At 36.4% G+C, this 18,104-nt stretch overlaps 1 protein-coding gene across 1 annotated transcript; it reads right to left on the reverse strand.

Annotated features, from left to right (window-relative positions):
• Window positions 1–5,616: 5,616 nt before the first annotated feature.
• On the reverse strand, window positions 5,617–6,740 carry LOC149159420 (expansin-B16-like). The gene is made up of 4 exons (XM_089434305.1): window positions 6,617–6,740; window positions 6,209–6,518; window positions 5,969–6,098; window positions 5,617–5,814 (listed from the first exon to the last, which is right to left on the reverse strand). Exons 1-4 carry the CDS (start codon window positions 6,738–6,740, stop codon window positions 5,617–5,619), a joined length of 762 nt encoding a protein of 253 aa, XP_089290431.1.
• Between the last annotated feature and the right edge of the window lie 11,364 nt (window positions 6,741–18,104).

Genomic DNA, 18,104 nt, shown 5'->3' on the forward strand with positions numbered 1-18,104 from the left:
TAATAGAGGCCGTTTAGATGGAAGGGTCGGCAGGTGCAACAAACCTTAGAAATAGGCCTTGTTGGTTCCAAGTGATAATACACAAAACATTGGAAAAAACAGACCAAAATCCTTTTACTCGAATTTCAAATTATGTGAAATCTAGCTTTATAACATAATCGGGTCCGCGCTAATCGCAAATCGCAAGTCACTTGTTCCATACTCCTGTTAGCGAGGATTGTCGACCGCCGATCACCGATCGTTAGTCGCCGATATCGCCAATATTGGCATATCGCATCGGCATATCGCATCACTACGATCCAGGGGTCTCGGTCCTTGGGTTTCGCCGACCCAATCCACCGATCCGGTCATCCTGATGTCGCCGATGCCGATCCGCCAATCTAATTGCTCCTCCGATTGCTGGTGTCGATCGCATGTCCCCTGCCTTAAGTCCCGATATCAGCCATCGCTTGTCGTTGACTCCTATTTAATCGAGATTTCACTGCTACTCCTTAAGTCTGCCCCTTTGACTTCTTCAATTGCGATTTTTCTTTTTAAAAGCTTAAAGCCATTTTTAGGGAAAAAGCCTCATTTTCCATAGGAACAAGGAAACCTTCTTTCTACCACAACTTCATCATCCGGACACAGATTGGACTGCCATTTGCACCATTGGAATCAAGGCGACAAGCACTTTGATCTAATGTTAGGATACTTGCTTTTCTACCACTTTGAATTTTGAGATTTTCCATGCCACTTTGTTTGAGGATCCACTTGGATCACTACTTGATATAATTCCTGATGGGACAGAGATGGGTGAATCTCTTGATTTGAGATGAAATATAGGGGATGAAATCCACAAAAGATGAAAGATATAAGAGTCAAATCAAGGGTAATGAGATCAAAATTAGTGATGTAATGAGTTAATTATAGCACAAGAGTTGTCAATTTTGGGTAGATTAAAATTCTAGAAAAATAAATTTTATTGATAAAAGATGAATTATAAAATTTTGAAAATTTGAAAATTTTCATATTGTGACATGGAAAATTAGGTGGTAGTTCTATGGGGAATTTGAGTTTGAATGTGGAGGAAGATAGGTTACAAACCAAGTGGGCATGACTGATTTCCATAAAAACTAACCTTTAAAACAACTCCCTTTCAGTTCGTGGTCCTTCTTTACCTCTCCTCTCCTCTCCTCCTCTGAAATCATCCCCCCCCCCACCCTCATTTCTTTTTCTTTCCTCTTTTCTACCCCCATTTTTTTATTCTTTCCTTTTCGCTTCCCATCCTTTGTAATCTCTATAGCTTCCCATTAGAGTCTTATACTTTTACACATTCTACTTTTAATTTCTATAACTTTAATACCATTGCTATGAACTTTATTTGTACTTGTCAATTAAAAAGGAGGATAAAAAATAGACTATCTACATAGATATATGAAAATTATAATTATTTATATATAGTCCACAGGATCTTGGATAGACGGTGATTGTGTGCTCTGTTAAGGCACTCCTTGATGTGAAGTCACCGGTTCAATTCCCTGTCACGATCGGGGTGATATATTGGACATGATGAAGATGTAGTACCACAAAGCATAAATATCTCTGTGCTCCTCTTTTTTAATTAACAAGGACTGGCGTAGGTATATATATATATATATACCTACGCCAGTCCTTGTTAATTAAAAAAGAGGAGCACAGAGAGACTATACATATAACTATATGACAATTACAAAGTATATTTACAAGTAATTTTAACTTGTTAAGAGTGCTAAGACAACATAAAAATTTGTGTATTTTTAGAATCTTCCAATGGTATGAAAATGTGTTTTGATTTTAAATCAAAAATCTTAAATAAGGCTTACCAATGAGATATTACAATTCAAAAATGGAATCAGTATGAGGATGTTATGATATAAATAGTATAAGGGGAAAATCAGGTATCAATTTACTTCCAAGATATGAAACTCTACAACTAGTGCTCAAATTAGGAAATATAAGCAATCAATAGAAATATCGTGGAAAAGAAAACATAATCATGGAGACATAATTGGAATTAGGACACATCATGTTTTAAGAAAATACTAGAAAGATGTTGTATTAGAAAAAAGAAAATTATGCAAAATTGGCTAAAAACTCATGAGCCATGACGTGGAACCTAGATATCATATTTGAGAAAACAAGTAGCCAATAAAAGTCTATTGAGGAGGAGAATACACTTTTCAAACTGTGTTTTTCTTTTGGGATAAAAAATATCTCAATAAATTAGAATAAAGATAGTAGTTTCCTATAGGAGCATAATTAACATGAGGACTAGAAGTATGATGGATGCCTAGGAAACCTACAATCATGAAGAAGTTAGTGTTATGAATTATGGGTGATGTATATTGGATAATTATGTATTTTCCATCCATATTGATGAAGTTGATATGGATTAGATCATTATATTATTTTTCATCCATTTGCTATAAAATAGAGAGAGAAGAGAGAGCAATTGATTACACACAACAAATCACACTTAGATATTTTTGTTGATCAGAAAGGTTACATATATAAGAGACATAAATTACTAACTTTGACACAACTCATACATTGGAAACAACAACCTCTAGATTGATTCCTCTTAACTCTTAATGGCAGCTACACAGAACATGGAATCATTACTTCCAACACCCTCCCTTAATGCTTACATGGAAAACATTAAAAACACATTACAACAATAAATAAATCTTTGTCAGATTTTTTTTGATATGGTCATTACTAGCACTCATATCCACTATGAAATATATCGATTTTTGCACTTTTCTTCACCACTCTTTAAAGCTTCCCACTTGATCCATTTAAGAAATAACCACTTTAGACCATCGTTGATGTGCTTTCCAAAATTGGTGCTACTCAACCTCCTAGAGTGAAACGGGTCAGTCTCAATACTAAACCATCCTATGAAACTACCACCATTTTTTAATATATGGCCTCTCTCTATATTCATGAGTTATCTACGATAGCATTCTAGGTACAAAATGTCTTCAGTAGACAATTCTAGAACCTGCCCTTAAGTATATTATAGTATACTTAATAATAATCAATCAACGAGATGTGTTTAAAGTGGAAAAGGTGGAGGAATAAGCTTACAAGGCAATTTTTATCAGCATTCCTAGTATACTTAATAATAATCAATCAACTAGGGTTATCTTCGGTGGTTTAGCAAAATAGTTGTAATCTTCCCCACCTAGGTTCAAATCCCTGCAAGTGACATGACTTATAATGCATTGATGAATATTGTTGTATGGCTTCTTAAGTGAGTATGAATATTAAAACATTTTCGAGCCTTATGAATTTAGTCAATCACTGATTTAAATTTATTAACTTCATATATAAAAATGGATTAGTCAATCACTTATTTAAATTTAATATTTTCATATATAAAAATGGATTAACTATTTAATTGCACCGATAGGTCTCTCTACAGTCCAATAAGGGAAAGATATTATCCTATAATGTTACATTTAAAAATAATAAAATAATATTTACATTACCAAATTAAAACATAGTAGTAACAAAAAAAGACATAGTAATAACTTATCCATTCCCATGGAAGGAGGAGCATGAGGGGATATGTCATATTGACTTAGTCGATTGATCCATATCATCCATGTTTCCAAACTAGTCCCTTTAATGGCCAATTTGTCTAATTCTTGATTACTCTAGGGAAGAACATGGAACAACTTACAAAGTTGAAATTTGGGAATGTGAGCATTGATTTTTTTAAAGATATATTTTTCAATTTATTATGTTTTGGAAGAAAGCCAAGGCTAAGGATGATAATTATGAGTGAATTTAGATTATGAGCTGGAGCCTTTGGCTAGTTGTTTTAGCTAGGTCTCAATTTCCAAGCATAAGATGTTTCTGTAAGTCTTTTGGGGTGAAAAACAACCCCCCACTCCTACAATCCTAGATAAATAAGTAACAATCGATTCAATAATAATAATAATAATTTGCTTTTAAGAATAACTTTTAGAATTGAAATTGATGTTTAAGATTTCCTTGTTTGTGGGGTAAGACATAAGATATGCATATTAAGTAAAATGAATAAAATCTCTTTATTTGTGGTGAAAAATAAGTTTAAGATTAGTATTCCATGTTTTATTAAATGTAGATATGTTATTTATATATAAATTTCTTATAAATAATAATAATAATTTAATTAGCTTTTATCATTCTTTAAAAAAAAATTGTAACATGTCAGCTATAATGAAGTAAGTGGTTGGATGTTTATTATAAATTGACACTTGTTGTGTCCATTTATTTATCTCACATTATTTTTATTGTTAATAATAATAATAATTCCAATTACTTATCATACAAATTAAAATTAATATAAAATTGTATTACTTAATATGGAAACATTTATTTATGGTATGAATCTTTCTTTTTATTTATACATATGTTTTTATATACCAAAATCATATAATGAATTACACACATTGTTCATATTAAACTTCGTTATCAAATTATTCTTAAATGCTATGTGTCAATTCCGTATGGATTACACAACTCGCTCGTACTAAAATGCATAAAGCACTCAATTTATTTTACTTTTAATTACTTTATCTCTCTATATAAAAACCATCTATTAAGAATAAAATTAACTATTTAATTCATGATCAATAGTGAACCATGTCTTTTTTGTTATCAGTAGTTTTTAAATTGTAAACTGGTTATTTTATTATTTTTTAAATATAATTGGTAAAAAAAACCATATGTCCATGAGACCAAAACTAAAATTACGATATAGCAAACTGAATTGAAACTGCTTATTATTTTAGTTATTTTTAATTTTTATTATTTTAAAATGAGTTAATATTATATTTTATGTTCTATTTATTATTTTAGTTATTTTCTACTTTTGTTATTTTTAAATGAATTAATATTATATTTTACATTATTATTGTTTACCTAATATTTTATTATTTTATTATTTTTTAAATATAATTGGTAAAAGAACTATATATCCATGAGACCAAAGCTAAAATTACGATATAACAAACTAAATTGAAACTGTTTATTATGTTAGTTATTTTTAATTTGTATTATTTTAAAATGAGTTAATATTATATTTTACATTATTATTTTTTGTCTAATATTTTATTTTAGAAACAGTGCACTATTTTCCCATCCCAAATGTAGAATAAGTAACCTATTTACACAATTAAATCATTTTAGAATTTCATCTATGATTTTTTTGTTATATATGAAATTATTGCTTTCCATTATTGTTTTCGCAACTAAATTGCAATATAGTTCAAAATTTACATTTTAAAATTGATAAAACTCTAAAACACAAATATAATAAAAATCAATTTATTTTAACATATTTAAAAAAACAAGCATTTAAAATCTAAAAAACAAAAAGATTTAATGATACGAAATTATATAACGTCATGTCATGCAAAACCCCTTCCTTTATACTCGAAGGGAGTAGAGCACTGTTGCTAAGGGAGTTTAGCGGACTCTTACACTCGAAGGGAGTAGAGCACTGTTGCTAATGATATACACAAAATTTCTTGACAAAGAAACAAAAATATCAACGCGTGTGCGGCATGCCTCTCATAGAGTGAGAGCAGTGGGTGCAATTGACCCTTAGTGATAGTTGACATTCGATTTGTATGTAGCAGTGGGTTGCCAATTTTTCGGGATAACGTTGTTTGCCGTGAGCGTTTTCTTGCCGGAAAGAGAGGTCAATCGAATAGAGAAAGGCGCTTGGAGAGGGTTAGGGCTATTGAGAACCCAGTTTACACCCCATTTATGTGTCATCTTTTGCCATGATTTAGAGTTTGCCTGCATCATAATCAAATAAAAAAAAACGGAGATCATATGACACAAAATCCCAGCTCTTATATAAATCTCTCTCTCATCATATATATATATATACACACAAAGTATGAATCTGTGTATATATCATAAAACTTGGGTATATATATGTGCAGAATACCTGTTGTAGCTCAACTGCTGCAAGATCACCATCTCCTGCTTGATATTGAATAAATACTGCGAAATAGAAATTATTGGCTCCTGCGTCAACGTGGAAGGCAACATTCATCCCCGAGTATTGGCAAGGCACCCTGCATAACCAACAAAAAGCAAGTGTGTTTTATGTAAAAACAATTGAAATTATAAATGGGCCAAATTGTTATTGATGGGGCGTTAATTCAGTAGAGTAGATATAAAATACCGTTGGAATGATATAGGCACGATTCCAATCTTACGGAGGTCTGCATCTTTACCGGGAGCTGCAATGCTGTCAAAGGAGGCACCACTGAGATCAAAGTGTGTTTTGCCACCTCCGCAGACTCCGCCACCTGGACATTCATCAGTGATCACCACAGTCACCGGCTTTCCAGAACAAACGCCCCTCTCAGTGCACTTTACTTGATAGCAAGCTCCACAGCCTTGTCCACCTTTGAACAGGACTGAACTTCCTGCGGCTATTTTTGAATTGAAAGGGGATCCTTTCACTATGCCTCCGAATCCACATGCGCCTCCTGCAGTGCAACAAAATTAGAAATACAGTTTCATTTTCTCTTTCATTCCAATTTGTATATAATATAATACTAATACTACAATGCAATATTGCAATTACCGTCACTCCCGAATCCATGAAGATTGCCGTACCAAGTTGCAGTGGCTGGCTGCCAGCCATTACTCACAGCCACCCATTTGCATAGAATTACAAGTGTGATCACATAACTAAAAGAGAGTCTCATTTGCATAGAGAAGAACCAACTACCCTTGCTGAGTTACAGGCCTGCCCACTTGCCATCTCTTGTTTCCAACACTAGTCCTGCTATGAATTTTGTGAAAAGGCTGCTAACATTCAGTTTCACCATGAGTTGGCCTGCTTATTTGTGTTGCATTTACATGATGGTCAAGCTACTCTAGCTGGTGTCACTTTCACATTAACACTAGAATTCATTTCACTAGCAACTAGCATACCTAACATTGGAGAACAATGGAACAAGAGGCAACAAATTGACTGGCAACATTATGAACCGTACATAAAGCCCAGCTTTTTGAGATAGCTCAAGAGAGTGTTTCCTTTTCGATACCTCAAAGATGAATATGCTCCTTTAATGAAACTGATCATGAAGTATTTCAGCTGTGAGGGCCGATTCTCCCATTTATATGCTTATCATATCAAGCTGCTAATGCATTTTACCCAGGTGCGGATGATGAACATCCCTTACTTCATGTGTCGAAACATAGAAAAGATGACCACCCTAGTGCAACACAAGACTCCTCAGTAGCAGTTCAACAGTATTTACCATTTTGCTCTCATCAAAATTGTAGTCATTCATCAGCTTGGCTTACAGGGCATCACTTGGGAGGACTTCATCTCTCGTGAGTTTTTCAGAGCTCCTCAGGGATCTTCAGAGGCTTTGCATGAGACAGGTGGACCTTCTTATTAGCATGATGGTCACGAGGTGCAGGCTACTACTATCCTAGTGTTTATTACATATCAGAAGGGCATTAGACAGTTGTTTGCAGCAGCAAAGCGAGTGTTATCTCCACCCAGGGTGGAAGGGGCCTTGCTTCCGTCATTAGCACTACAGGTTCAGGACAGAGGCAAGAGGCCACTACAAGGAGGAAGGACCATCAGGTGAGCGGGAGACTGATTTCATTCTCATTGAGGGTGATGATACTGATATGGGCCCACAAAGCACAAATCTTAGAGAAATCATTCAGGAGCAGCAGGCGGACGTTGATGCCTTATCTATCAAATTGGATAGAGCCCAATGGACAATACAATACCTGGAGAAAAGGAATAAGCAACTTTAGGACCAGCAGGTGATTATGGAGTTGCAAAACATTCGGGAGAATGGCCAAGCTGCCCAAAGGAGGAGGGTGGATTTCACTTCACTTGAGTAGGAGGTTAATGCCGATAGGGATTCATGGCTTGAAAGAGCCAATATCCACTTGGAGAGGAAGCTAGAAAAGGCCAACAAGGAGAAAAAATTGTTGAGACACATGGCTATTCATTACATGGCAAGGAACAAAGTTTGCAAGGTGAGAATCAAGAGTTTGAAAGCAAAATTGAAGAAGGCATCAAAGAGGCAAAAGGAGCATGATCGACTTCAGATATTGGCCGAGGATTCCTTGGCCCAACATAGCTCTTGATAGAGAAGATTCAGCCAAATTTCAAAAAAATTGGGGCACTTTTTGCATTTTTGAAATTTTTGGCACAAAAAACAGGTTTTTCTGCCCTATTCGCCACGCCACGTGGCACTCGCTTTTGATAGGAGCCTCCAAAGCACAAAAATTTAGAATTTTTGGATTTGGCATGAAAAATTGTGCTTGCCTACCTATGGCCAAGAAATTTGGGCAAGTTTTGAGCCCTCAAAAAGGTCAAAAACACTCAAAAAATGACCTCACTGCCCCTATTTTGACACACAAGAAGCAGTCTTGGGAGATTTGATTTTTGATAGGGAAAATGAAGGCCAAATTGAAAACTTATACTTGGGTTGGAAAGTAGATAGGAAGACATTTCCAGCAAGCACACTTGGAGCTAATTTGGACACTAGGAAGGCCTCCAAAAGTGTGTCCAAACAGGTGCTACGCATAGAGAATCAGGGGTGGCGCATAGAGAAAAAATTGCCAGTTTGACCAAATATTGCTCTGTTTTTTGCCTAGTTTTGGCTAGTTTGACTTTTTCACTCTCTTAATGGTAAATTATGATGTAATTTAATGTAAATTTATGGATAATAATGTAAATATGTCAAGTTTTCACTTAGTAAGGTAGATTCATCTGTTAAAAAGTTGTTTGAAACTAAATGGATCAGTTCCCTAGTTTCTAGAGGCATGTTGTTCCACTGCCTGATTTCTAGTTCCTAGTTTATAATCAGTTGGATCAGCTCCTAAACATGTGAGCTCGACCCCTAGAGGCTAGGATGAGCTATGATTTGACTATATTATGTTTTTTTCAGTCATTAGCATGGTTGGACTTTTGAGAAAGCAAAGAGCTTCATTGTACACTCATATTTTCATTTTGGCTAAGGAATTAAGACCAGGATTTGCAGCAATCTTTGGGATCCATGTGGAAATTTTTATTGGTATAGTGCTTTTCTTTGTAATTGTGAATTTTCTTATGTGTTATGTATGCCATTCTCTATCTTGTTTCTTCTTAACTAAACAAACAAGAGTGTAAGTAGAATCCATTGAAATTGCAGTGCTCTACTTGAAGTTTGCTTTAGTTTCTTGATGTTTTCAACTGTTTAGTGTCGGTATCTTCATCCCTCTATCAGAGATCAAATCCTCTTGTTTCATTGCATATTAGGCGTCCCGCTCAGTCAGCTGCATTCCATTAGGCACCTGGATCATCTGACGATAGTGGCTTTCCTACAGTTTCCCTCATGTGATCTACTTGCTGGCTCATGTTTGTTCATTTCAAAGCATATAAAATCATCTTTTGTCTTAAATATTGCAAAGGTTTTGCTTTAGGGTTTCATTGTCATTTAGGTCTAGGGTTTCATCAAAAGGAGTTTCGAAGTGTCCAATAATAACCAGTAGGCCATGAGGAGGTTCCAGCATCAATAAATTTCATCATCAAGTGCTGAGGAAAAAACAGAGTATTTTTGCTTTTATTGTACAAAAATCATGAAATTTTGTTTTCTTCATTGTAAATCCCTTCATCTGTAACCCTGGTCACTTTCCCTAGCCCTAGTAGTTCCAACACCTATAAAACAAGCAAAGCTCATGTCATTTAGTTCATCAAAAATCTCAAATGAAGTGAAAATGTCCAAAAACAGAGTTTGAAAATAAAGTCAATTCAAAAACCATTGTAAAAATGGGTTTTATGAGCAAAAAATTTAAAGCTCCTTGTTTATAAGCTATTTCTTCATTTCAAGAGTTAATTTGCAAAGTGGAAACAAGGCAAAGACATTTTGGGGTGAGCAGAGATAAGTTGGAGAAAATCAGTCAAAAACCAGAGGCGCGGCGCACTAGGCAGGTGGCACGGAGGACATAACTGGCGTAGCACATTGGACTGCATTTCTTAGTGCAAAAAGACATGGGCGCGGTGCATACACTGGGCGCGGTGCATTAGGTTGGATGCACAGCGCACACAGCCAACAAGCCCAAAACTTCAAACACTTGCTCCAAATCGCCCAAAATGCATGGATTTGTCTTGGTACAAGTAGGTTGAGCCTCCATCACTTTTTTTTATCCAAGTTTGGTGCTTGTTTCATGGTGGTTGATGAATGGTGATTGTTTAAAGAAATCAACCCTACCTCTTCAAAATTTCCAAAGCAAACAGTGCTAGGGTTTTGTATCAACTGTTTTGATACCAAGTCCATCCTTTAAATTCCTCCATCACTCCCTTACCCCATTTTTCCATTGATTTCCTCTCCCTAAGTTCTCCTACCCCCTAAATTCACTAATCCCCTATCCCAAGTTCCCTTTCCCAAAATCCCAAAAGCAAATTCCCAAACCCTAGTCTCATACTAAAAACTCCCAAACTACACTCTAATTCCCTTTTCCCTTAACTAACCCTACCCCAACAGTCCCTAAATCCCTCACTATTTTCCCCCTCCACAGTCCCTCATATCACTGTTTCCCTTGGTGGCCAAAAGTCAAAAACATCACAGTCACCTATTTCTCATCAAGGCAGCTCCAAGGTAGTTTGTTTACTAGCAGAGATGGCATCTGATCCTTCATATGAGTATGAAGAGGAGACCCACAGTGACTCACCAACAGAGGTACATGCACCCAGGAGGCCTCATAGAGGTGGCAAACATACTAGAGAAGAACCAACTACCCTTGCTGAGTTACAGGCCTGCCCACTTGCCATATCTTGTTTCCAACACCAGTCCTGCTATGAATTTTGTGAAAAGGCTGCTACCATTCAGTTTCACCATGAGTTCGCCCGCTTATTTGTGTTGCATTTACATGATGGTCAAGCTACTCTAGCTGGTGTCACTTTCACATTAACACCAGAATCCATTTCACTAGAAACTAGCATACCTAACATTGGAGAACAATGGAACGAGAGGAAGCAATTAACCGGTAGCATTATGAACTGTACATCAAGCCTGGCTTTTTGAGACAGCTCAAGAGAGTGTTTCCTTTTCAGTACCTCAAAGATGAATATGCTCCTTTAATGAAACTGATCATGAAGTATTTCAGCTGTGAGGGCCGGTTCTCCCATTTATATGCTTATCATATCAGGTTGTTGATGCATTTTACTTGGGTATGGATGGTGAACATCCCTTACTTCATGTTCTGAAACATAGAAAAGATGACCACCCTAGTGCAGCAGAAGACTCCTTAGCAGCAGTTCAATAGTATATACCATTTTGCTCTCATCAAAATTGTAGTCATTCATCAGCTTGGCTTACAGGGCATCACTTGGGAGGACTTCATCTCTCGTGAGTTTTTCAAAGCTCCTCAGGGACCTTCAGAGGCTTCGCATGAGGCAAGTGGACCTTCTTATCAGCATGAGGGTCACGAGGCGCAGACTACTACTATGTCGATGTTTATTACATATCAGAAGAGCACTAGACAGTTGTTTGCAGCAGCAAAGCGAGTGTTATCTCCACCCGGGGTGGAAGGGGCCTCACTTCCGTCATAAGCACAACAGGTTCAGGACAGAGGTAAGAGGCCACTACAGGAGGAAGGACCATCAGGTGAGCTGGAGACTGATTTCATTCTCATTGAGGGTGATGATACTGATATGGGCCCGCAAAGCACAAATCTTAGAGAAATAATTCAGGAGCAACAGGCAAACATTGATGCCTTGTCTATCAACTTGGATAGAGCCCAATGGAGAATATAGTACCTGGAGCAAAGGAATAAGCAGCTTGAGGACCAGCAGGTGATTATGGAGTTGCAAAACATTCGGGAGAATCGCCAAGCTGCCCAAAGGAGGAGGGTGGAGTTCACTTCACTTGAGCAGGAGGTTAATTCCGATAGGGAGTCATGGCTTGAAAGAGCCAATATCCACTTGGAGAGGAAGCTAGAAAAGGCCAACAAGGAGCAAAACTTGTTGAGACACATGGCTATTCATTACATGGCGAGGAACAAAGTTTACAAGGCGAGAATCAAGAGTTTAAAAGCAAAATTGAAGAAGGCATCAAAGAGGAAAAAGGAGCGTGATCGACTTCAGATATTGGCTAAGGATTTCTTGGCCCAACATAGCTCTTGATAGAGAAGACTCAGCCCAAATTTCAAAAAATTTGGGGCACTTTATTTTGGCACAAAAAACAGGTTTTTCTTCCCTATGCGCTGTGCCACGTGGTGCTCTCTTTTTCTAGGAGCCTCCAAAGCACAAAAACTAAGAATTTTTGGATTTAGCATGAAAATTTATGCTTTCCTATCTATGGCCAAGAAATTTTGGCAAGTTTTGAGCCCTCAAAAAGGTCAAAAACACTCAAAAAATGACCTCATTGCCCCTATTTTGACACACAGGAAGCAGTCTTGGGAGATTCGATTTTTGATAGGGAAAATGAAGGCCAATTTAAAACATTCCACTTGGGTTGGAAAGTAGACAGGAAGACCTTTCCAACAAGCACACTTGGAGCTAATTTGGACACTAGGAAGGCCTCCAAAATTGGGTCCAAACAGGTGCTACGCATAGAGAATCAGGGGTGACGCATAGAGAAAAAATTGCCAGTTTGACCAAGTATTGCTCTGTTTTTCGCCGAGTTTTGGCTAGTGTGACCTTTTCACTCTCTTAATGGAAAATTATGATGTAATTTCATGTACATTGATGGATCATGATGTAAATATGTCAAATTTTCACTTAGTAAGGTAGATTCGTCTGTTAAAAAGTTGTTTGAAACTGAATGGATCAGTTCCCTAGTTTCTAGAGGCATGTTGTTCCACTGCCTGATTTCTAGTTCCTAGGTTAGAATCAGTTGGATCAGCTCCTAAACATGTGAGCTCGACCCCTAGAGACTAGCATGAGCTATGATTTGTCTATATTATGTTGTTTTTCAGTCATTAGCATGGTTGGACTTTTGAGAAAGCAAAGAGCTTCATTGTACACTCATATTTTCATTTTGCCTAAGGAATTGAGACCAGGACTTGCAGCACTCTTTGGGATCCATGTGGAAATTTGTATTGGTATAGTGCTTTTCTTTGTAATTGTGAATTTTCTTATGTGTTATGTATGCCATTCTCTATCTTGTTTCTTCTGAGCTAAACAAACAAGAGTGTAAGTAGAATCCATTGAAATTGCAATGCTCTACTTGAAGTTTGCTTCAGTTTCTTGATGTTTTCAACTGTTTGGGGAGGATCCATGATTTCCCTTGCCCTTTTCAACACCTCACCTATCTATTCCTTCCATCTCATTTAACTTTAAGTGCCAAAAAAAAATTCCTACCTTGCCCCATTGAGATCTCTGCAAGGTTGAGCCTCAATCCCTGCACCCAAAATTGACCTTTCCATCTGAGCCAACAAAACATCATTTTATTCAATCAAACTCTCTTGCACTTATACCTAGCCTAAGATCAGTATTTCTATCAGTCATATCAAGCCCCCATCGATCATAATTTGTTGAGATTGACCCGGAGAGAGCCGTTTCCTAACCTGGTAGGGCTAGCTACCAGGCTGAGCGTGGTTTGATGTTGGCCCTTGATTCTACCTTTTCAGCCTGAGGTAAATCTAGGAACTAACACTCTGGACCTACAAGAAGATACCAGAATACCAAATATGTGAAGAAATATACCCAAACATAGAACAATAAGAAATAACAGCAAGTATTTTATTATTAAGAAAGGAAAGCAATGTTCACTTGCCTCTTCGAGGGGGCATCCTCCAATAGAGTTGGGCTCAATTACAAAATAAGACATGATGCTCGATGAGGGGAGTCTCTATCCTTTAGATAGGATTCATACATGCAATGCCATGGATCAATACCATGGTTCTTATTAATACCATCTATCTAATACCATGGCCCATTTGCAGTTAATTGTGCTCCCTTCTTTAAGTCCGGGTCAACCACTTACAATTATTAATATGGGCTTTATTGGCTCTTTACTTAACTATAACTATGACTTGATCCTATTACATAAATAAGGGGGTTAGGATTAGACCCTAACATACCCTCCCCCATAAGAATAGCCTTGTCCTCAAGGTTGAAGCTGTGGAAACTGCTGAAGAATAGTGGTTCGTTCCCAGGTTGCATCTTCTGGAGAGGTGTCTTTCCACTTGACGAGGACTTCCTTGATCATGCAGCCGCGCAGGCACTATTGTCACATCTCAAGAACCTATTCAGGTTGGAGCCAGATTGACCCTTCTTCGTCCAATTCAGGTAGACTGGTTTGAATTCGGCAATGGTTCCCAATCACTTTCTTGAGCCATGAGACATGGAAGACATGATGGATTTTTGCAGTGGGTGGCAAAGCTAGCTTGTAGGCGACTTCTCCGATGCGCTGAAGTACTTGATACAGTTCGTAGAATTTTGGAGATAATTTCTGAAAACCCTTGTCTTTGAGTGATGTTTGCTCATATGGTTGCAGCCTCAAAAATACCTGATCCCGTTCTTGAAATTGGTATTCTGAATGATGTTGATCTGCCTATTGCTTCATGCGGTTTTCAGCTTGATGGAGATTCTATCTGAGGCGGGCCAGCATGGTTGTGCGGTTCTGTAGGAGTTGATCCACTGCTTGTACCTTCGAGCATCCCTTGATATAACAAGTAGGTGAAGGAGGGAGTTGACTATAAACTACTTCATATGGAGTCATTTTGGTGGTGTCATGATAGTTGGTGTTATACCACCATTCGGCTAGAGGTAACCACTGTACCCATAGATGTTGCTTTTCTGAAGTGAAACACCTAAGGTAGGTCTCTAGACATTTGTTGACTGCTTCAGTTTGACCATCAGTTTTGGGATGATAGGAAACACTGAGTTGTAGTTGGGTACCTTGTAGTCTAAAGAGTTCTTGCCAAAAGTTACTGGTGAATTTTGGGTCACGATCAGACACAATGGAAAGTGGGCATGCCATCCAATTTTAAGATCTATTCAATGAAAGATTGAGCTACCAAATTCGGTGTAAAAGGGTGGGGTAGGGCGCAAAAATGAGCATACTTAGAAAGTCTATCCACAACCACCATGATGGCTGACTTGTTGTCTGACTTCGGAAGACTTGTAATGAAGTCCATAGAAACCTCCGTCCAGATTGAGGCCAGGATGGGCAATGGTTGTAATGTGCCTGGGGATTTGACTATTTCTCCTTTGTGACACTGACATATGTCGCACTCAGCTACAAAATCCACAGTGTCATTTTTCATGCCTATCCAAAAGAGTGAACGTCGAGTGCGAGCATAAGTCTTCTAAAAGACTGAATGGCCTGCAGTGGGAGATGAGTGCAACTCTGCCAAAATGCAATTTTTGAGGGTGGATGTTGGTGATATCATGACTCTGTCCTTGTAGCGAAGAATCTCATCCTGCCAAGAGTAGCCCGCTGTGGAATTTGGATCTGCCTGTAATTTATTAATGAGTTGGGAGAGCAAAGGATGTGAAAACCATTCCATGTGAGCCTCTTCCATCCATTCTGGAATGGGAAGGGAGATTGTGCTTTCCTCCTCAAATTGGCATGATAACGCATCTACTACGACATTTGTGTGCCCTTTCTTGTAAATTATCTCATAATCATATCCTAGAATTTTGGCGAGCCAATTATTTTGTTGTGATGAGGATAGGCGTTGCTCCAAAAAATATTTAAGGCTTTGATGGTCTATGCGGATTTTGAAACGTCGCCCCAATAAGTAAGGTTTTCAGGTATCTACTGCAAGTAAGATGGCCATCATCTCCTTCTCATAGGTAGATTGTCCCAGATTTGTCCCACTTAGTTGTTGGCAAGTGAAGGCCAAGGGTCGACCTTCCTGCATTAAGACCACCCCAATGCTCATACCTGAAGCATCAAATTCAATCACAAAATATTTGGTGAAGTCAGGTAGTGCTAATACGGGAGTGCAACACATGTCATGTTTGAGAGCTATAAATGCCTGTTGCACTTCATCATTCCAGATAAATGAATTTTTCTTGAGGAGTTGAGTGAGGGGTCTAGTAATGCGACCATAATTGTGGAAAAATTTGTGATAGTAGCCCGTGAGACCCAAAGATCCTCTCAAGATCTTCAAGGTCTTTGGTTGAGGCCAATCCTACATTGCTTGGATCGTTTTGCGGTCCACCCTGACACCTTCACGCCCCACAATGTGGCCCAAATACTCAACTTTTTCCATGCCAAAAGAGAACTTGGACATCTTGACAAATAATTTACGCTTCCGGAGAAGTTGCAAGAGCAGATCTACATGCTAAAGATGTGTGGCCCAGGTGTGGCTGTAGATGAGGATGTCATAAAAGAAACCAAGGACAAATTTTGGAAGATATGGTTTGAGCAGGTGGTTCATGAGGCTCTAAAAAGTGGATGGGGCATTACAAAGACCAAATGGCATGACCAGGAACTCATAATGGCCTTCATGAGTTCGGAAAGCAGTCTTTGGAATGTCTACTTCTTTCATGCGAATTTGGTGATAGCCCGTGCGAAGGTCAAGCTTAGTAAATAATTGAGCCCCATTTAGTTCATCCAGCAAATCATCGACAACCAGAATGGGAAATTTATCTTTGACTGTCAACCTGTTGAGGGCCCTGAAGTCTAGACACATATGTGATTCCCCATCTTTCTTGAGCACCATGACCATGGGCGATGAATAAGGACTAATGCTAGGACGAATGACGCCTGCTTCCAAGAGTTCCACGATGATTTTTTCAATTTCATTCTTTTGGGCGAACGGATATCTATATGGGCGCACATTATTTTTATTGTTAATAATAATAATAATTCCAATTACTTATCATACAAATTAAAATTAATATAAAATTGTATTACTTAATATGGAAACATTTATTTATGGTATGAATCTTTCTTTTTATTTATACATATGTTTTTATATACCAAAATCATATAATGAATTACACACATTGTTCATATTAAACTTCGTTATCAAATTATTCTTAAATGCTATGTGTCAATTCCGTATGGATTACACAACTCGCTCGTACTAAAATGCATAAAGCACTCAATTTATTTTACTTTTAATTACTTTATCTCTCTATATAAAAACCATCTATTAAGAATAAAATTAACTATTTAATTCATAATCAATAGTGAACCATGTCTTTTTTGTTATCAGTAGTTTTTAAATTGTAAACTGGTTATTTTATTATTTTTTAAATATAATTGGTAAAAAAAACCATATGTCCATGAGACCAAAACTAAAATTACGATATAGCAAACTGAATTGAAACGGCTTATTATTTTAGTTATTTTTAATTTTTATTATTTTAAAATGAGTTAATATTATATTTTATGTTCTATTTATTATTTTAGTTATTTTCTACTTTTGTTATTTTTAAATGAATTAATATTATATTTTACATTATTATTGTTTACCTAATATTTTATTATTTTATTATTTTTTAAATATAATTGGTAAAAGAACTATATATCCATGAGACCAAAGCTAAAATTACGATATAACAAACTAAATTGAAACTGTTTATTATGTTAGTTATTTTTAATTTGTATTATTTTAAAATGAGTTAATATTATATTTTACATTATTATTTTTTGTCTAATATTTTATTTTAGAAACAGTGCACTATTTTCCCATCCCAAATGTAGAATAAGTAACCTATTTACACAATTAAATCATTTTAGAATTTCATCTATGATTTTTTTGTTATATATGAAATTATTGCTTTCCATTATTGTTTTCGCAACTAAATTGCAATATAGTTCAAAATTTACATTTTAAAATTGATAAAACTCTAAAACACAAATATAATAAAAATCAATTTATTTTAACATATTTAAAAAAACAAGCATTTAAAATCTAAAAAACAAATTCCCATCCCAAATGTAGAATAAGTAACCTATTTACACAATTAAATCATTTTAGAATTTCATCTATGATTTTTTTGTTATATATGAAATTATTGCTTTCCATTATTGTTTTCGCAACTAAATTGCAATATAGTTCAAAATTTACATTTTAAAATTGATAAAACTCTAAAACACAAATATAATAAAAATCAATTTATTTTAACATATTTAAAAAAACAAGCATTT

Source organism: Pinus tabuliformis, chromosome 5_2 (genome assembly GCF_031772625.1).
Source record: "Pinus tabuliformis cultivar Carrire ecotype Pingquan chromosome 5_2, CPIR1, whole genome shotgun sequence".
Taxonomy (NCBI): domain Eukaryota; kingdom Viridiplantae; phylum Streptophyta; class Pinopsida; order Pinales; family Pinaceae; genus Pinus; species Pinus tabuliformis.